The 21,348-nt window shown below is 37.6% G+C and overlaps 1 protein-coding gene across 1 annotated transcript in view; it reads left to right on the top strand.

Moving 5' to 3' along the window:
* The window catches only part of UTRN (utrophin), a 499,864-nt gene that overhangs the window by 162,524 nt on the left and 315,992 nt on the right, over positions 1-21,348 (top strand). The window contains exons 25-30 of the mRNA XM_060168281.1: positions 7,601-7,714; positions 8,705-8,860; positions 12,536-12,706; positions 14,459-14,638; positions 18,479-18,613; positions 20,516-20,665. Coding sequence (XP_060024264.1) covers positions 7,601-7,714; positions 8,705-8,860; positions 12,536-12,706; positions 14,459-14,638; positions 18,479-18,613; positions 20,516-20,665 — 906 coding nt within the window. The remainder of the gene's footprint in view (positions 1-7,600; positions 7,715-8,704; positions 8,861-12,535; positions 12,707-14,458; positions 14,639-18,478; positions 18,614-20,515; positions 20,666-21,348) is intronic.

The following is a 21,348-nucleotide window of genomic DNA, read 5'->3' as shown; positions in this document are numbered from 1 at the left end:
CGGGAAATTTACAGGTGAAGATTAATCTAATGGTTAATCTCCTTTGACTCTTAAAAGTGTATTTATTTTAGGGTTAGCTAAATGCATGCCAATATTTTAATATGGAAATTAAAGAGAATAAACATTCCTCCAAAACACAAAATAGAGTCCTGTGGTGATAGTAATCCAGATTTAGGCTTTACTGAGTTGTTACTAATGTAGCAAATCCAGGCACTTAAAGTGGCCAGTTGGAGCATATGCCACATTTATTTCCATTAAAAATATCTCACTTTAAGCACCTGTGTCTGGATATTTAGTTTTTTTTTTTTGATTGCTTTTATTACAGTAACAGATTTGGAATGTAAATTACAAATTTTTAATTTAGTTTTTGTTTCCTAACTACAAGATTGTTGATGATGTCAGTATTCCCTAATTCAACTTCTTTATTGAAATAGTTATTTCTAAAGAACATTTTTGCTCCTTTATTTGCTTTGAAGGAATTGCTTGTTACTTAATTACTCACAATTCACTTAGAAAAACTTTTACTTTTTCCCCTAGAGATAATTGCAGTAAATATTCATTTACAGGTTAAAATTGTTTTTCCTTTTTCAACGACCTGGTATCTTTTTTTTTAGGCATTCAAGTTCTACTTGTCTTTAAGGCATGAAGTACAGTAGGTTTTTGATTCAGTGCCAATTTATGATGATGTTTCTTAGGAACAAAGTTTATTTTTAAAGTACATTTTAAATTATATAAGAAATACATAAATACTGCTCACTGAAGACATTGAATAATCGAGAAGTATTGAGAGTGAGCATTTAGAGTTCCCTTTCTTCCCCAATACCATTTCCTTTCCTGGAGGCAGCTAACATTAACAGTGGTCCTTGCCGAGGTTAAGATACTCAAAGTCAGGAAGAAAAGTTCCTGAGTATTACTAATTCGAATCATTTTTTCCACACTGACAGAACCAGATGATACTGGAACTCCATGAGGGATATGTAAATAGACGGTACACAAATGCATGAGTATGGATTGGAGTATCAATCCCACTACTCAAAATAATAATGCTTTTCATTGACACAGCACATTTAAACTTTGAAAGTATTTTCATAGCTATGCAGTTACTTTTTTCCTACCATCCCACAATATTTGTCAGGTTATCTTGTTATCTGTTTATGTGCAAGTTTTAGTTTCCTGTTATTTGTTGACAAATAGTGTTTTCCTTACGTGCCTGCATTTCCTTTATCTACATGGCTGATTTCTTTTGTACAGGTAGAGGTTGGGCCAGCATTGTTATTCACAGTGTCATGCTCAAATATGTTCTTAAATTCTTCTTTTTTTATCTATTCCATGCCAAATTAATGACCTTACTTCCTGTACTTAAGAATTAAAATGTTAATTGGTGCTTTTAAAAACTCTCATGGAAAGACCTACCACTCCTTCCAGGAAGCAAAGTATTTAAAAATACACAAAAAAGGTAATATTTTCACTGTTGATTTTACTGACATTACTTTCTTATGAATTATGGGGATTAAATATTATAAAATCCTAAGACGCTATTTATCACCAGCAATAATATTTTTGAATTCAGGGGCTGCAAGGGTAGGGTATTTCATATTATTTCCTTTCCTGTATTCAGTGTCCCCTGCAGGGTCGTATAACCATGAAATTGTGAAACTGTCCTCAAGGCCCGCACAAAACTCCCTTATATTGGTATTTACCAATGCTCCCTCCTCTTTGGATCGCCTCTTTAGCCCTTTCTTCTGTTTGCAGACTTTCGTGTCATCTCTTGCCCTGATAGTCCTATTACCCTTTAAATCTGACTCCTGCTTGCAACCTCTCCTCTCTTGCATTCACTGTCTACACTGATGCCAGTTGTATTTCTGGAAAGGATCTGGTTGTCTTTGCCATGATAGTACAAAGTGCTCTCATGAACACCTCATAGCTCCTGCCCTTTCCTTGCCCTGGAGACCTGTCTGCATCTTCTCCTGTGCACTGCTTCGGGTGGGGAGACAGTGTGGTGGGTCACAAAGAATACATTGGACAATTGCCTTTCTCCGGAAATGTCATTTACTTGCTAGGAATTCACAGCCTCCTCGGCTCATCCTTTAAGTGTAAGCTGCTTCTACAAGCAGTCTTTGGTCTTACTCACCATCACACCTGCAGCTAATTATTCCCTTTTCTTCTACACGTTGTTTACACCTTCACAAGAACCCCATCTCAGGCCAGCTTTTATTATGGCGAGACCTGCCTGTCTGTCCTCCCCCAGGGCATGAGCGCTCTGAGCACAGGAACCTTGTCTGGTGTACTGCAGGTAAGCGGATGTGAAAGGCTCTGCCTTGCAGGTGCCTACAGACATCATACACACGGGTCCTGTCTAATGAGGTTGGACCTATAAAATCTAAATGCCCAGTTGTCCTTGGCAGGACACCCATGTAGTCATACCTTTTCCTTCGGTTGCTGAGCAAAGACACACACTGAACACTCTGTGTTCTCATGCAGAGTGGGGAAGGGGACATGCTGGAGCTCTGAGACATGCAGAACCAGGTGTAGAAATTACTTTGGAACACATTTCAGGGTAAAAACCCAATGGTAAATATTTTCTAACAAAAATATGCAGTATAGCTGATTTAATTCTTTCTAGGTAACATGTAACTGATCGAATGATCTCATAAGAGTTTTTTTTTCTCATTCTGAATGCATTTTACTTTAATAAAGGGAATATTGGTGCTTTCTGAACCTTAAATTTAAGAACTCTGGTGGTTTCTGCTAAATAAATGTAGTAGCAAAGTCACTGTTGGCCTTCCTTACTAAGCAAGGGAACACTTTTTAGAGTGTTTTGAGGTTAATGAACATTATAAAACAAACAGAAAACCCTACTGCCTTAAAATACTGTTTTAATTCGTTTGCCTATATCTTGGGTTAGATATTGGCTGCTTAAAAAGCTGTGGACATTCCAACAGATGGGGGAGGAGCAAAATAAAATGCCAAGAATTTAGCTGTAAATAAAATCCTGGGAGGAAGTTGTGTACCTTGGAATCTTATTGTATTGAATCCAGAGTTACCAGGCTTCAGATTTCCTCTATCCCTGGCTCAGGGGCTGGGGGCTAGGAGATGGGGTGTGTGGGGTTAAAGGAATTGTTTTAATGACCTCACATTCCTTTTCTGTGACCCAGCAGCAGGTGTTGCTCATCCAAAGTGCTTACAAATCAGCGCTTTTGAGCAGTGATGGTCAATGTAGCAGTTTGACCCCTCCAAACAAGAGTGTTCCATACTTTGGTTTTCAAAACTACCATATTAGTCATTTTATATTTCTTTGAGAATTTATGAGTATAAATAGGAATGAGAAATGCTTACCCTAGATTAGTACTTACAGTTTGTTGTTGCATGTGAAATAATAAGAGACATTTATTCTAGAAATTTACTAGTATTTTAAAGTTTTTCGTATTGCTCTAAAAGAACTGAAGTCTCCCCAGAGAGGATAGAAAGTTAGAAATTACCCAGTTTAAATATCTCCATATATCTCTATTCCTGTATTCATTCTGCAAGTTGATGTAGATGGTGAAAAAATTAAATACTCATTATTGTGCATTGGAGCCTCCTAAGTGCATCAGCTGAGTGAGTTTTAAATGGGCAGAGGAACACTCTTCATGTGAGCACCTTCACTTTCTTTGTAACCTCCTTGCTGTACAATTGACCTAAAAATGACCAGATTCTGTTTTTTTTAAAAAGCACAGGAAACATCTGCTGCAAGTGGATTGAGATAATATTTTCCTTCTGGGGAAAGAGGAGATACTAGAGGGCAGGGCAGAGCTGTCTGTCTCCTGCATCTACCTGCACACAAATGGCTGCTAGTAGTGATCCTAGGGATCTAAAAACCTTTCCCGCGCTCTGTGGCCACAGGGTAGGGATGCCTTGTGAAGCTTCTGTTATCAGGCATTTCTAGAGTTTGGGCCTTTCCTCCTGTACTTGGCTTCCTTCTGCTGAGCTGAATTTAGCCGGGTCTAGTCAGAACCGTCATAAGCAGTAGTTCTCTCAAACAGCCACTTTTGAACAGTTATATGATGGAACAAGCATTAATGTTGGCAGCATTTAAACACATTAAACGGATGCTTATGCAAATATGTACTCACCCTGGCTACTCATTCCTATGAAGTGTCTGTTGGGAATAGACACCAGAACCTGAAGTGGTAATTCTTTCATGGGGTTAATCTCGGTAGTAAAGCACTTGATTTTGTAGATCTGAGTAATACTAGCTACCATTTACTGCATACCTGCTCTGTACCATCTCTGTTTTTCAAAACAATCAGGCGAGGCAGTTGTTATTATTCCCGTTTTATAGGTGAGCTATGGAAGCTCCCTGAAGAGAAATTGAGAAATTAGTTTCTCAAGCCCTCATGGCCGGTAAGGTGCTGGACTACGTATTCAGACCTTGGTCTTTCTTTTCATGGAGCACGCTGCCTGTCTTAGAACTCAGTGTGGTCAGGATTACTGCAGGATTTTTAGTCATGGAAACACTTTTCAGATTCCTCTCTGTTCCCTTTGTTCCTATTGAGATGATCAGTTGGTCTACATGGTTTGTCTGTGTCTGTTGCTTCCCTCTTTCTTTCTTCTCATGTTTCACTGTAAGAGGAGGGGCAGGTGTGTGTGAATTGTGTGTGCTCACAAGGGTCTGTATGTGTCTGAAGGAGGGAGGAAGGGGATCGATGCCATAGAATTTCCTCTCCTGTGCCAGTGATGGGGCTCAGTGAGGCCGCTTGCTTCAGTCAAGGCTGATTGTGGTTAAAACCTTCTTGGAATATAATGCTTCCATATAAACTTCAAAAATTCTTGGCCCAGCAGACTATCCATTTTCCTTATTCCAAACTAGATTTAATGAATTGCCCAGTTACACGGCAGTAATGCTGCCTTGCATTCTTAAAAAGTTCAGGCTGGAGATTAACAGTGCACGAAGTGGTAACAAGTTAAATGGACAGTTAAAAAGGCCCTTTATGAACTCTACAGATACATTCGTACTTTCTCTGTTTTTTGCACTTTTATCTTTTACACACCCCACTCCACCCTGCCCTGATCATGTCTTCCTAAGCAGTCTTCTAGGATAAGATCTGAGAATGCTGGAGCAAACCCAGAAGAAGAGATATGTCACCAGTTGAAAATATATAAGAGTAGTGTGGGTGTGTGAGAATAGTGACAGACAAGCTGAAGAACAGAGGGAAAGGAAGCTTGGGGAAAGTGCACAGTGTGACTGAAAGGGCTTTCAAAGCTTGCTTGGGAGAAGGGGAACGAGGAAGTGCTTGCACAGGGTGGTATAACATGAAAAGAGTAGACAGAAAGGCCCAGCTATATAAGCACTTTTTGCTTCCCATGTTCATCAGAGAATGACCCTGCAAATTAGAAAGTGGAGAACGGTCATTATTGAGGGTGCATTAGAGCCTGAATTATGAGTTAGATGGAAAAACGACGCAGTCCTTCAGATGCTTAAGTCTACATCCTGAGTAGCGTGGGATTTTACCCATGATCTCAAGGTCCGATTATGCAACTTGTGAGGAAATTACTAGAAAAAAATGGAGATGGGTGAATGTCCTAAATAAGGGGGAACATTATTTTCTAGAAGCTAAAGACCTGAAGTAAGCTTGATGTCAGTTCCTGGCAAAGCTGTAAATGAATGATCAACCAGAGATCTTCCATGTGCTTAGGAAAAAATGTGGTGGTCACCAGGAGTCAGCATGGATACCACTCAAAAGCCTTGTCCGATCTCATTTCCTAAGTACTGCTTGCTTTTTTTTATTTTTTGAAGGAGGGTTACTAGATTATTAGATAATACAGATTCATAGTCTCACATTTCATGTGTGCTCATTTAGTTCAAATAATGCTGACAAACTATCATTTTGGGTAAATCTTGATATCAGCAAAGTATTTGAGAAAATCTCTTATAACCTTATCAGAAGGAAGTGGAAAGCTACTTAGATGCTAGAATTATGTTGATTCCCATGTTTTGAAAACGAAGCTAAAAGTTTGTTGGTTAATAAATGAGATGGTGTCCTCATGGGGGAATGCTCAGATAGGCACTGTAATTGGCCTTATTTTTCACCTGGAAAAAACCCCAAAACCCAACCCAAAAAAACCCAACAGAAAAAGGATAGCTCACTGTCAGATCTGCAGATAAGAGAAAGCTGGGAGGCACAGATGATAAGAAAGTGGAGAGACTAAAAATTCAAATCATTCTGTTGGCTTTTTATTGTAGTGTTAACTAGTATCGTTAACATAACAAGGCAAAATTTAATATTTATAAATATCAAGTTCTGAATTTATTACAGAAGTCAGTTAAACAATATGGGATAGGGAAAATGTACTTTTGAGGTAGTTGTGTGAATTTTGGAGTTTTAGCTAACCATAATATTATGAATAATATATATCTAAACAAATTTTAAAAAATGAAGGAAACAAAACCCAACTCTACAATAAGAAAAATAAAACTGAAAAAAATTTAGATGGCGTTTTCTGAATGTAATATCGATATGTGAAATACCAGTTAGGTTCCATCTTCGTCATTCATTGCAACATTTTAAGGATAAGAGTACTTGGTTCTTGGTGGCATATTTTAAGTACATTAAAAAGTTGATGTAATTTTCAGAGCATGTTGATCACAGTGTTGATTGCGGTATCTGGGTATCATGTACTAGAGCATCATGGAAAGAATTGGGAGTGTTTAATCACTAAAAGACTAAGGGAAGACATAGTGGCTGCCTTCCAATCTGAAGGTTATTTTTGAATAAGATAGTTAATTTATTTCCATTCCTAGGGAGGAATGAGAAGCAAATAATTGAGGAAAGTACAAGGAAACAAATTCAGCTCAATGCAAGGGAAAATAACAAATCAGACTAACCAGTGATGGATGGGGGACCTTGGAAAGAAATGACCATCACTTTACTCTAGTTTTGGAGCTCAAGTTGGACCTAATTATTTGCATTCTTCAAGGTCCAGTTCCAGTGTTACTACCTGTCTGAAGTCTCATTCTTTCTGCAAAATGTTCCCTTTCTCATTCCCCCCAGTACCACGCACAGTAACTGGATTACAGTGGGTGCTTAGTAAATGTTGAATGAAAGAATGGAGCTGGGTGGTGGACCATACTGGGTTCTTAGATAACAAGGCATCGAACCGCAGAACTAAGAAAAATCTATTGTATTCCCTCCACTGTGCTATTTATTTACTCCTGCTTTGAGTAGCCAACTTAAGGAGAGAATTGTTCTAAATTATATGAGAATGAAAGATTGTTATCGTTGTTAAGCTGATTATACCCAGAAAAGCATTTTTTACCTTTAATTTGAATGTTTAATCATAGATATTGCTCACGTTAAGCAAAATAACTTTGTTCACTGGGGAGTGTTTTGAAATTTTTAGAATGATCAGCAAGATATCATCTCATGAGGATTTTAGGCAACAATGAAGAAAATAATTATTTTCAATGTTGGAAGTTTAAAAAAGAAAGAAATAAAATAAATGAAAATGATGCTATCAGAGTTTTGAAAAGTTGCCTTTTTCCCAGTAGCAATAGATCTTGAGATGTAGTAGGTTGAATGCCACTGAGTAATATCCCCCTTTGTTATTGTGTTTGATTTAGGCTGATTCAAAAGTCATTGAGAAGTGGATGGATGGTGTGAAAGACTTCTTAATGAAAGAGCAGGCTGTCCAAGGAGATGCCGAAGGGCTACAAAGACAGCTTGACGAGTGCTCTGTGAGTTCTGCTGATCTAGGGAACCTGCTGTACTAAATAACATTTTCTTCTTCTTCTTTATTATTTGCTGCTCTTATTAAAATTGTAAGAATAGGACATGACAATAAACCTAGATAAAAATATCTTTCATCATAAACTTTTTTTTGACTTTATAGCTAGTCAACAAATGACTGACTTTTCATATTTCTGTTTTTGGCCATGGTTATAGAATTTTAAAAAATTTTTATTTCATATTGGAGCATAGTTGATTAACAATATTGTGTTAGTTTCAGGTGTACATCAAAGCGATTCAGTTATACATGTATCTGTTCTTTTTCAGATTAAATTTTGGGTGTAGAACATAAGAGCAATTTTAGTTCATTAGTAGCTGCTGTTTTTTTTTTCTTTTGCGGCATGTGGGCCTCTCACTGTTGTGGCCTCTCCCGTTGCGGAGCACAGGCTCCGGATGCGCAGGCTCAGCGGCCATGGCTCACGGCCCAGCCGCTCCGCGGCATGTGGGATCTTCCCGGACCGGGGCACAAACCCGTGTCTCCTGCATCGGCAGGCAGACTCTCAACCACTGAGCCACCAGGGAAGCCCAGTAGCTGCTGTTTTATGTACGGTGACAATCTTAGTGTCATAATTACCAGTTGTATATCGCTCTTATTGTGCCACATGGTGAGGCTTTAAGAAAAACATATTTTACAAATGAAGTTTGCCAGTAATACTTCTTGCATTTTATATTTGTTGAAATCATTAGGCTTCTCTAAATTAATTAAAATACTATTCCCTGCTGAGAGTCAAGTATTTCCAATCTAATTTGGCAGATGGCTATATGAAACATCCAGGTGAAATGAATTTCTTAAGACAATATTTCTTAAGTAGTTAAAAGTCCTGACTCCCAAGCAGTCTGTTCTTAAAATATTTGCAGGGATACAGGCAGACAAACTGTAATAATGGCATCTACTTATATAGGCATGAACCCAACAAGGGCTTATGTTATGTTTTCAGGCATTTGTTAATGAAATAGAAACAATTGAATCATCTCTGAAAGACATGAAAGAAATAGAAGCTAACCTTCGAAGCTCTCCAGTTGCTGGAATCAAAACCTGGATGCAAACAAAACTAGCTGACTACCAAACACAACTGGAGAAATGTAGCAAAGAGGTGAGTTTTTAAACTTCACTGCCTGTGGTTTTCAAGAGGTAGATAGTGGCTTCTCTTGACAGAGTAAACTGATGTTATAGCCCATCCAGTTTGAAAAACTGTGGTCTAGAATAACTACAGCATGGGTGGCAGGCTGGGGCCAGAATTGGGTCATGTTTTTTTAATGAAGGGAGGGTGCTCTTGTACCTTTGGCCCCTGGGTGGGAATGAGCTTGACATATTCAATAAAGAACAAGAAAGTTGTTGTAGCTGGAATAGAATGAAGGAAGGCGTTAGCAGGTTGGAGAATGGGAAGATTCGAGGTCAGAAGGTAGGTAGAGATGGACTGTATATGGCCTTTGAAGCATAGATTTTGACTTTTATTTCAAGTATGATTTTACATAGAAGGCAGAGTGATTTGAGCAAGGAATTGATACATGATAGATCTTTTAAGATCACCCTGGCTTCCATGTGGATAATTTGCTCTGGGAAAGCAAGAATAAAAATGGGGAGAATACTTAAAGGTTATTGCAGCCTTGGAGAGAGAGGATGGCCCCTTGGACTAGGGAGATAGTGGTGGAAGTCATGAGAAATGTTGGGTTGCACTATATTTTGAAAGTGGAGCTGGGAGTCTAGTAATGGATTAGATATGTGATATGAGGAAAAGTGAATAGTTAATGACAGCTCAGGACTTTTGCAAAGCTTCCACTTTGTGTGAATTGTGGTGCTATTTACTGAAATGGTGAAGACTCAAGGAGAGGCTTTTGTGGGAGCAGGTGAAGTGATGCTTTCCATACTGGAAGGATTAAATGCAAGATTACGAGACATGCAAATGGGGTCTCTAGCACTTACCGCTGGCCAAGGATGCTAAGAAGGAAAGGTCAGCCAGAGGGGAAATGCCAGGAGAGCGTGAGGCCCCAGTGGCCAAGTGGAGAGAGCTTTTCACAGTGCTCAATGCCGAGGACTACTGAGACTAATCAGAACTGGAAAGCAAGCTTTAGACTTGACAAGATGATCGCTTTTATGGACTTTGAGAAAAGTGGTTCCAGTGGAGTGGTGGGAAAGAAAGTCACATTGGAGAATGTTGAGGAGAGGAAAGCAAATGAAGTACTGGGGCAAGTGTAACCAACCTTGAGAATTTCTCTATTCAAGGGAGCCGAGAAATGGGGTAGGTGCTGGAAGGGACATGGGGATCCAAAGAGCTGTTTTTGTAATTTTTAAAAATAAGGGGTATTACTGGAAGTTTGCATGCCGAAAAGGACTTCACTTAGAAAGAGAAAATGATGCAGAAGAGATTGAGAGAAGATGATTGCTGAAGCAAAGTCTGTGATTAGGCAAGAGGGGATGAGGTCCACCCTCTAAGTGAAAGAATTGCTATTAGGTAGTCCTTCTGTGGTAATGAAGGGAAGGCAACTATGTGTACAGTGGGAATATGACGTAGTTGTCTTCTGGTTGCTTCTGTTTTGTTAGTGAAGTAATAGTGAGGTTGCTTACAGCTGAAGTGAGTGAGAAAGGAGTAAAAAACAAGAGGAGAAAATGTGAAATGCAGGAATACCCCACAGACAGTTGTGTAGATAGTACATATCTCTTAATACAATGTTTTTTGTTTAATGTTGATACACGAAAATTTTATATTTGCATCCCCGAGTATTTTATTTTGTTTGCCCCCAAATTCCTTATTTTGAACAAGTTCAAATTTAAAGAAAAGTTGAAATAATGGTTGAGAGAACGGCCATAAGCCATTCCTAAATTTGCCAGTTGTTAATGTTTTGCCCCATTTGCCTTTTCTCTCTCTCCTCCTTCTCTCTTTACATACATACATACACACACAGGCACACACACGCATACCTTTTTTTTTTGTTATATATGTAGTTTTGATAGGAAGTCGAAAATATTATGACATTTCACTCCTAAATACTTCAGCTGCTTCTTCCATGAATGAGGACAATCTTCTACAAAACTGCAGTATCATTGTCACACTTAAGAAAATACTTTCATAATGTCATCTTATATTCTAGCCAAATTCAAACTCTTTTAAGTGTGCTATAATTTGATGACATGTGCTTGAAGGAGCTGGGGTTTTTTTAGGAAGTAAATAAGGAAACTGGTTTGGAAGTCACAGTGAAGAGCAAGAAAGACAATAGCTAGATGGGTAGATAGATGCTTAGGTACATGTAGATATTTAGATCTGTGTATCTACATATATACATACATACACATATGACAACATAGAATTAATTTTGGATTATTATTGTTTCAAAGTATGGGAATAAATACATGGGGAATTTTTAAGTGTCTTCAGCAAGGAGGCAGCCACCTGCTATGTAATTATCTAAAGCAGTTCTAGACTATTGTATATCATTGAGTAGTAAAAGGTTGAAGAAATTTTGGACATAGTGTTGCCAAATTTTTATTTTTCTAAGAAAGGATAGATATATAAAATCAACAAATAAAAACAGTCTATTATATGCATGATATCATGAAAGGAAAAACATCTTAATGCCAAAATGTAGAAAGTATATAATCTCAGATAATTAATGATAATTTTCAGCTTTTCTTTTTTTGAAAAGTTTGCTACAGTGTCTTTATTCTTCTCACTTCTCTGTGGATCCATGAATATTATATAACTGACTAGTGTTTGGAAACTACTAGTAAAAAGAATTTTGGGGAAGTGGGGCCCTGAAATCTGTATTTTTTTAAAAAGTCCACTAGATCAACAAGACTTGGGAAGCAGGGCTGTGTATATTGCTGGCAGTAGACTCTCTGAGTGCCATGTGGGGCACTGAAATCCAAGCTCCTATTTATTTAGTGCCTGTCTATTTTTATGACTGTGATCCTGTTTGGAGAGTGAAACAGGAGGGCCACTAAGTATTCCCCCTTACTCTCGAGAGAGCCATCCTATTCCTGAACTGCCCTTTTGTCACCATCAGTGTCACAGCCAAGCAAGCCCTGGCAGGGTGACTACTACTGCGAGATCTCATTTGAGTGGGAGGTTGAATAGTGAAGTGAGCCCTGGATGATCTGTGTGGTATGATATCTTCTCCCACAGAAGTCAGTGTGTGGTTAGAGGGATCTTTCTGAAAGATATTTTTAGGTTTCTTAAAATAGTTAAAAAAGCTATTGAACCAGATTCAGACAAATACCTATTTTCTAATGTAACTTTTTTGTATCTGTATGGAATATACAAGTACAGTAGATTATCAGAACCAAAATTTTGTAAGGCAGTGTTGATTCAACATCTTTGATAGCAATCTACTCTTCTCTGCTTTTAAAAAGTGCAGTCTTAATGGGGAATCCTGTTAAAAAGGAAAAAATGGACATTTTGGTTGCTTCAGGGTTTTTTCCCCCATAAATAAGGTTATAGTAGATTTCCTTGAAATATATGCTTTTATGGATGTAGGTTAGAGTCCTTCAGTTGAGTATTACTCTGTCAACAGTTATGCATTTTCAGAATTATAATAGGTATTTCCAGATTAATGTCCAAAATGTGATACCAAATCCCAGTTATAATTATTGTTTTCATTATTGCTTATATTCCACAGCATCAGCACAAAATGTATACAGAGTTTCATCTGAATTTTAAACCTTAAGACTCTTTGTGGAAAGTTATTACTGTGTCTTTTGATATTAGAAACTAGAAGGTGACATTTAACATATCAGGATTTGTTTATTCGAGTGAATGGCTTTTCCTTCCTAGATTACTATTCAAAAAAATAGGTTGTCTGAAAGTCAGGAAAAAGTGGTGAACCTGAAAAAAGACTTGGCAGAGATGCAGGAATGGATGGCCCAAGCAGAAGAAGACTACCTGGAGAGGGATTTTGAGTACAAGTCACCAGAAGAACTTGGGAGTGCTGTGGAGGAAATGAAGGTGAGGCTGGACAGTCAGGGTCAAGAGACTTTCTATCTCCCCTCCTCCCTTTAAAATCAATCCATCAGTCAATCATCTACCTAGCTGTAAGGCCTGATAATGTACATATAATCTCTCACAGTAAGATTTCAAGTTACAAAAAAAACAACAACAAAAAAAGGAGGGTCAACTGCCATGATTTTAGTAGGGCTAGGAAGCTGAGAGTCCACGTGCTAACCTGGCCCATGAGTTGAGTCTTGAGGGCCCCTGCGAAAACGTCTTACATTAGGACCTTGGTGAGCCACAGTGAATGACTCAGAAATTTTGTGGCAGCAATTATATTCACAATGTTATGCAACCATCACCACTATCTACTTCCAGAAATTTTCAGGAAGAATTATTTTTTGTAAAGAACAAGAGAGACTTCCCAATTAGGTTGGGGTTTATCTTTATTTCACCAGCTGTAGTCTTCCAGCTAATACATGGGGCACACATGAATACCAAAATTTTGTTGGAGCAGGTGAGAGGAACATTAGGAATGTCGTCAAGGGATTTAATATCAGTTCGGTCCACAGGATGTATTTGCTGTAAACTTATATTTCTGTGTCAGTAGTCTTGCACACTCTCTTTTTTTATATAATAAAAGAACTGGACATCATTCCCACTTTTCCAACACTGCTTCAAGTGTCCTTCAGTGTTGAAGCCAAAGGAGATAGTGTCTTAAAAGCTACTTTTAAAAAAATAAGAGTTGCAAGTTGCCTACAAGTATAACAAAAGCAAACATCTGTGCAGATATTTTTTAAAAGGATTGTTTTTCACCAATACATTATTGTGTATGAGTCAAAATAAATAAAAAGGACTTTTATTGTAGTATTTTCACAGAAACACTTTGTTTTAGTGTAGCTTTCCTTGAAACTTTAAAACTATTCAGTATATAAGGTATTTTAAAGGTAGCCTACCATGTTAAGAACCATCTTATTTGCACTATTGACATTGTAGTTCTGTGGGGTTTTTTTGTTGTTGTTCTTGGTTTTTTTTTTAAGGTCACTAGGAATGAGAATTAAGAAAAATGAGATTAAAACTCTTGATTGGGCAACATTTTATTTTTATTCTGCCAAACAACCATTAGGATTTTAAGAAAACCACTACGCTTAATTATTTTATCCCAACCTAGAGAAATTTAAAATCATTAAGTAGTAAAGAAAGCTACAAGAGAAAGTGAAAGGCTGTTTGAGGTTGATTTTCCTGAGTATGAGACTTCATCAAGCACGGAAGGAGAGTCAGGCAGGAAGCTACTTTTAGATCAGATCTTCCCAGTATAACTTTGTCATCTCTGAAATGCTGTTAATTATCAGAAGAAAATATGTTTATATTATTTTTAAAGAATACTTCTACCATGGTGCACTTCCATTTTTGCTTGACTTCCAGTGATCAATTAAAATTAATTCACTTAATTCTTATTATGGACCCAGACTTTGAAAGTACCTCCTGTCAGTAAACATAATTTGGGATAACTCAGGTGTTAACAGTGCTGTTATTAAATGAAAATGTCTGCATGGGGACTGTGTACATTGGGATATATAATGAGTGAAATTTTGTAGTTAGCATTCTTATTTCGCAAGCACTCTCCATAGGGATTACCTCATAATGTCCAGATTAGGTAGTTAGAATCATCTGGATGTTTTAATTTTGGCTCAGTTATTTTTTGAAAAAGAAAGAAATTGGTTCCTGAGACAGGGAGCCAGTTTTCAAGTTCATTCTGTCTTGGAACAGAGGGCGAAAGAGGATGTGTTGCAGAAGGAGGTGAGAGTGAAGATTCTCAAGGACAACATCAAGTTATTAGCTGCAAAAGTGCCCTCTGGTGGCCAGGAATTGACGTCTGAGCTGAATGTTGTGCTGGAGAATTACCAACTTCTCTGTAATAGAATTCGCGGAAAGTGCCACACGCTGGAGGTATGGTGTTTTTTCACTGATGCATTTCTGAGGTTCACACTCTGTAATGTACTGGCTGCTTCCATATCTTGGGAAAAAACCTCCATTTTTCTTTTCAAATACTAGATCATAAAAGAAAAGTAGTTCTTTCATGGTTGAGATAATAATAATAACAGTAGTAGTAATTATTAGATAATAATTTAGGTAATAGGTTGATAAAAATGAAATAGAGAAAAGAAAACTGGAGAGCAAGATCTGCCTTCAGTTAGTGGAACTTTCTTGGAAAAGTAGTTTCTTAGCTTTAGACATTTATTACGCGTGAAATCAAGGTTTTCAGGGTTTTTATATTACAGATGATCTGTAGAGTCTGTTCCAGTCCTAAAATTCTAAGACATATACTGTGAGTACCTCCTTTTTTTTTTTTTTTTTTGCCTGGTTAGTGCACAGAGATGAATTGAGGTTTCTGTTTTAGAGCGCTGTCTAAAATTATAGGTTTTATTTAGAGTGAAAGAAAGACTAACTTGAATTTGCTGGTATTTTGCTGGACCATTTCCCCTACCCTGGCCATAGGATTTAAGATGTAGATGATTCTATGAGTTTTTTTTAAATAAAATTAAGTTTTTGATTGTTTGCTTTTATATTAGTGTGACATTTGTCACATCTTATTGAAAAGACTTAAAAAGCCCTTCAGTTGATAGCAATTTAAATTTAGTTCAACCTAAAACAAATGATGGCATTGTGATGAATCCTAAAATGGTAATCACAACTGCAGTATTTAAACTAAATTCACTCATTACTCATTTGTTCTGAATCTATAAAATAAGTGTAATTTGGATTAGTTAATAAGAAAGCTACAAGTCAACAAAGCCTCATTCTTTAATATTAGGATATTGCCTAACTTAAAACACCTGAGGTTACTCATTTGCGAATTTAACATTCTGTGAACATAATATGTAACATTATGTATGGCTAATCTTAAGTCCCAGTAGATGATCCTGGAATTGAATTCTACTACAGTCTTGTCCATGTTTTCTTCTCTGCCTTAATCACCCATGATTTTGCTGTTTTTTTGGTTTGTTTATTTTCCTGTCTATTATTAGCCAAAGTAACTACTCACAATATGTTTAAATAATGGAGTCCCCAGGTTATCCCAAGCTAACAAGAGACCACCATGAATTCTGTGTTATTTCTTCACACTGTCTTTATGACCCAGAGGTGACAGTTTGAGAATGAGGAATGAAATATTTCAAGGTTTTAGTATTGCTTGCAGAATTACTTTTAGAATTATTTTGGAATTAGTTTGAGAGAAGAAAAGGAAAAGTGTAAGAAAACAAAGTAGATAAAAGAGAAAATATGACACCTTGATGCCTTTGAAAGGGGAAGTGATAAGAAGAAAAAAGATTTCACAATGGAAGCATTCTTAAAATTATGTGAGGGATTACCAAGAGATCTTGGGTAGAAACAGTCCAAATTTCTAAATTAGAGTAAGGATGCCTTTCTTCCAAAGAGTCCAACTTTATTACCTTGATTATTTCTAGATTCCTTTAAAATGTTTTAAATCATGAAATATTTAAAACTTATAGAAGAGTACAGATGATATTACTAACACCCATATACATATCCCTCAGCTATAACTAATGTTACATTTTACCATATTTTTCCAGATCTTCTTTTTTCAAATAAAATTAATTGGCATTACAGAACCCGTTCCCTTTTTCCCCATCTCATACCATCTCTTGATCCCTCTCTTAAAGTAATCATTATCTAGAAAGTGATGTATAATCTTCCCAAACATGTTTGTATATTTTTAATATATACACTTATGTCTCAGTTATTAATTGCTGTGTAACAAACCTTGCCGAAATGTAATGGCTTACAAAAACAACCATTTATTATTTTTCATGATTCTGTGGGTTGATTTGGCTTAGCTGCATGGCTCTTCTGCTCCGTGTGGCTTATGGATATTCCACTCAGGTCCACTCTCATCCACCAGGTCCCCTTCCACGTGGCCTCTCAGGTTTATGGCTTCTCTACAGCATGGCAGCTGGCTTTTAAGAGGGAGAAAGCAGAAGCTGCCAGTTCTCTTAAAGGCTAGGTCTGCACTTTGACACAGCATCATCTCTGTTGCCGCCTTTTGCTCTAAGCAAGTCACAAGGCCAGCCCACATTCAGGGGAGGAGAAGACAATTTCACCACTTCACAGGAGTAGCTGTAATAAATTTGTGGCTATTGTTAATCCAGCATAGTTTACTCTCTGGTCATAAGTTAGTTATAGTCCTTCCACATGCAAAATACTCTTACACTCTCCCAGGGACTCCTAAGGTCTTATTCAGTACAGCATCAAGCTCAAAATCCAGTATCATGCGATCTACATCCGGTGCAAATGCAAATGTGGTTCCTTGGAACAGTTTTCTTCAGGTGCAGGTGTGTGGGTGTGACACCTCTCCATCTGGCGACCCGGGCACTAAAAAGATAAGTTATCTGAACCTCATATACCCAACACAGTGGTGAGATAGGTACAGGAAAACCTCAGTGGACACTCCCATTCAAAAAAGTTGGGGCAGTGGAAAGTAAAAAGAGCAGGCACTGGCATTAGTGACTCTGAAATCTAATGCTAGTAGTTCTGAAATCTAGCCAGACACGTGTAGTCAGGGCTCCTACTCTCGGGCCAGGGACTGTTGCTTGATTAGGGGCCAGTCCTGCTTCTTGTGAGAGCTTCTCTGTAAGCCCTCCCTTCCTTCCCATAAGAAATAGAGCTCTGCTTGCAGCTGAGTAGATTTCTCATTCTGCTTTCTGCCTACAGAAATTTGGGGGACCAGACACCTCTTTTCCCTTTTAGTCTTAGCCAGGGGTCGGCAAATTATAGCCTGTGGGTCAAATCTGTTTTGTGGCCTGTTTCTGTATGGCCCAGGAGCTAAAAATTGTTTGTATATTTTTAATTTTTAAAGAGTTGTTAAAAACAAAGCAACACACACACACACACACACAGAAAAAATAAAGAAGAATCTGTGACAGAGACCAGATGTGGCCTGTAAAACCTAAAATATTTACTCTCTGGCCTTTTATAGAAAAAATTGCTGACCCCTGACCTGGTAAGTATTCCTCACATGGGGTGTATGCTACTAGAATGTGTCCTCTGAGTCAGTGGATCTGAAAGAGGACCAACCCAGTAGGCTCCATGCTGAACTCTGTCTTCTAAATTTATCCGTCAAATAGGCTCCTCCCATGGGGTTTGTTTCTCCCGTAATTTTGCTCTTAGGAATTGGAGGATGAATCATACCCCAGCCCCCCAACTCCCCACAGGAATGAGAAATAAGTGACTACAACTAATGCAGCAATTATAGTAAAATTCCAATTTGGGTAAAAAGTTGCTCTGTTCGTATATAGACGTGTTCATATGAATTTAGAAAAAAGTTGGAAAGAGTCTGCATCAAATGGTTACACCCATTAGCTCTGAGCTGGAATAGGGTGGACCCAGGGAACCAATTTCGTACATAGCTGTTAAAAACCGTTGCAAGTCTGAGTATTTTTTTAACCTTTCTATTTAAAAACAAACGAATAATGTTTCCCTCCTGGTTTCTTCTACTAATTATATAGTTTTATTTTCGGCATTTAAACAGAGCCTTGGAATTTATCTTGGTGAAGCAGTCTGCTACCTCCCTCCAGTTGGTCTAATACAGTTAATCGGAGAATTCGATTTGATTTCACGTATTTGAAATACCAGCTTCATCAGTTTCTAAAAGCCCATTTATACTTGTACCTAAACGAAATTATTCTTGACTAGACAGAATGTGCAGCAGTAGAGATGCATTGTGTCTCTAAATGGCTTCTTATCTTGTCTAACTGTTCCCTGCCTGTTTAGGAGGTCTGGTCTTGTTGGATTGAACTGCTTCACTATTTGGATCTTGAGACTACCTGGCTAAACACTTTGGAAGAGCGGATGAAGAGCACAGAGGCCCTGCCTGAGAAGACAGATGCTGTCAGCGAAGCCCTGGAGGTGGGAGCCCGCGTTCTGGGTGGTTATTTTTGTTGCAATGAGGCTGAATGAGTATTCAAACAAGGAACATAATGCCTTATGCCAGCAAATACTTTCGCTTCGTTGGTAGTTTTCAGCATAACTTGTGTTTTCGTCCATTGCCTGAAGTATTTATAACATCATGTATATTTGGGTTATTGGTGACCCACTAAACTCAGCCTTATGAGGTGGTTGTTTGCTAATTAGTACATTTTAGACTTCATAAAGCGCTCTAGTGATTTTCCAGATTGTTTTTACCAGTCCCTGGATAAAACTCTGCCTTATGTTTTTAGGACAGTGCTCTCTTGTTTCTTCATAAAGTTACTTTTGCTCATTAGACACGGCAACGACTGTGTTTACAGTGGCTTCTATTCTGTTGTCTTCAGATGTGAAAATTGGAGGACAGGCTGGAGAAGGCAGTGTTGGAGGCCTGGAATCCTGTCCCCAAGCCTGAACTTGAGTTCCTTGAGGCCAAGAAATGTGCCTGAATTTTTTGTTGTTCCCTAGTTAGTTCCCCAGCACAGCCTGTGGCACATGATAACTTAATAACTGTTTCTTAAGTGGATTAAAGTGTGAAAAGAATAGATTTTCTTAAAAAAAAAAAAAGAAGAGGAAGATGGTAGCTGTGCTTTTAAAACTTGTAAGAATAGGATGTAGTAATTAAGTAATTAAGTAGATTAAAGGTCAGAAATAAGTCAAATGTGGTACCTAAATTCCAGGAGCCAGATGCTCTTCTGGAGAAAAGATGTCATTTCTCAAATAAAATAGCAGAGTGAGAGATTCAGAGTATTAAAAAATGTTTTGAAAGATTATTTTAAAAACACATACTTTCCTAACATGAGAGTTAATACATGTACATTCTAGAAATAAGGAAAATGGAGAAAAGTATAAAGTGTAAGACAACACTTTAAAACATTTTATTGTTCTTCTTCCGAATTACTATTTTTATGTATATATGCTGGGAGGTAGTACTTTATAGTAACTGGATCAAAGGCTTTGGAATCACCAAGTCTTTGGAGCCAAGTTAGAATCTTAGCTCTTCTTTTTACTGTGTGTGTGTTGGCAAATTACTTACCTTCTCTGAGCTTCAGTTTTCCTATCTGTAATATGGGAATAATATGTAGCCATATGGTTAAATTTATGTATATATAAAGTGTGTATATAAAACAGTGCCTTGAATTTTATATATGCTATAGAAACTTTTTAGTAATATAATCAATAACAGTTTGAAATTCTTTTATTTGTATAGTATTGTTTTTTGCTTTTAAACTTTGTATCATACCATGAACATTTTCCCATGTAATTAATAATTATTGAAATTATTTTTATGGAATTTCATATATTATCATTCATGCTGAGTTCTCAATTTTATGTGTTTATTAATACCATGAGGGGCATTTTTGTGAAATAATCTTTTTTAAAATAAATTTATTTTATTTTATTTATTTATTTATTGGCTGTGTTGGGTCTTCGTTGCTGTGTGCGGGCTTTCTCTAGTTGCAGCGAGTGGAGCTACTCTTCGTTGCAGTGCGTGGGCTTCTCATTGTGGTGGCTTCTCTTGTTGCAGAGCATGGGCTCTAGGCACGCGGGCTTCAGTAGTTGTGGCACGAGGGCTCAGTAGTTGTGGCGCACAGGCTTAGTTGCTCTGCGGCATGTGGGATCTTCCTGGACCAGGACTCGAACCTGTGTCCCCTGCATTGGCAGGCGGATTCTTAACCACTGCGCCACCAAGGGAAGTCCCTGAATTAATCATTTTTAATCTTGTTCCTTAAGTAGATTTCTAGAAAATGGAATTACTGGTTTTAAATAAAACGCACATTTTTAGAATCCTTGATTCACTTTGCCTTGGTAAATGCATTATTTTTTGCCCCTGTCCCTGTTCAGTCTCTAGAATCTGTTTTGCGACATCCAGCGGACAATCGCACCCAGATTCGGGAACTTGGCCAGACTCTGATCGATGGAGGGATCCTCGATGATATCATCAGTGAGAAACTGGAGGTGTTCAACAGTCGATATGAAGAGCTGAGTCACCTGGTAAGAACCAGGCCATGCGTGAGTGTCGATTAGATATTTATGATATGGAGCGGACCTCAGGAACTTATACCGAGGGGAAAAGTTGGTAACCAACAGGGGTGTTGAGGGCATTGAAATACTAGGTGGGGAAGAGCAGACCTTACACTTATATTATAATGCAGGCAGAACTCGATGATTTAAAAATTTGTCTTTGAGATGGTTTCTACTTATGAACTATTTAATTTCCTTTAAGGAACATATTATAGGTGTATATAAGAATAATGACTCATATTATCCTAGTAAATATTAGAGCCATCAGAGTTTGATATAAGCTGCTATTATAAAATACCATAGTCTCTTAGATACATACTCAGAATGTATCACAACATGCATGTCCATATCAGTAAGTAGAGAAAGGAGACTGTTTTTATAGGAGAGTTGGGTGGATATTAGAAGCTTTCAAACACATATTAAAAAATAACTATTGATGTTTAGATCATGAATAGCATCAAACTTAGCCCAAAAGTTCAATCAATAGTGGCTCAACACTATGCACATCTGTAGAACTTCTTTAAACTTTGCAAAAAGAGAGATTTCCATGTTCACTCTACTCATAGATGTTTCTGTTATATTTCATATTCTTGTTTATAGGTTTATTGCTGAGTCCTAAAAATACCCTAAATTTGTAATAAATGGCATCTTTT

Source organism: Lagenorhynchus albirostris, chromosome 12, assembly GCF_949774975.1.
Source record: "Lagenorhynchus albirostris chromosome 12, mLagAlb1.1, whole genome shotgun sequence".
NCBI classification, from domain to species: domain Eukaryota; kingdom Metazoa; phylum Chordata; class Mammalia; order Artiodactyla; family Delphinidae; genus Lagenorhynchus; species Lagenorhynchus albirostris.
This window is presented reverse-complemented; position numbering and strand designations above follow the sequence as displayed.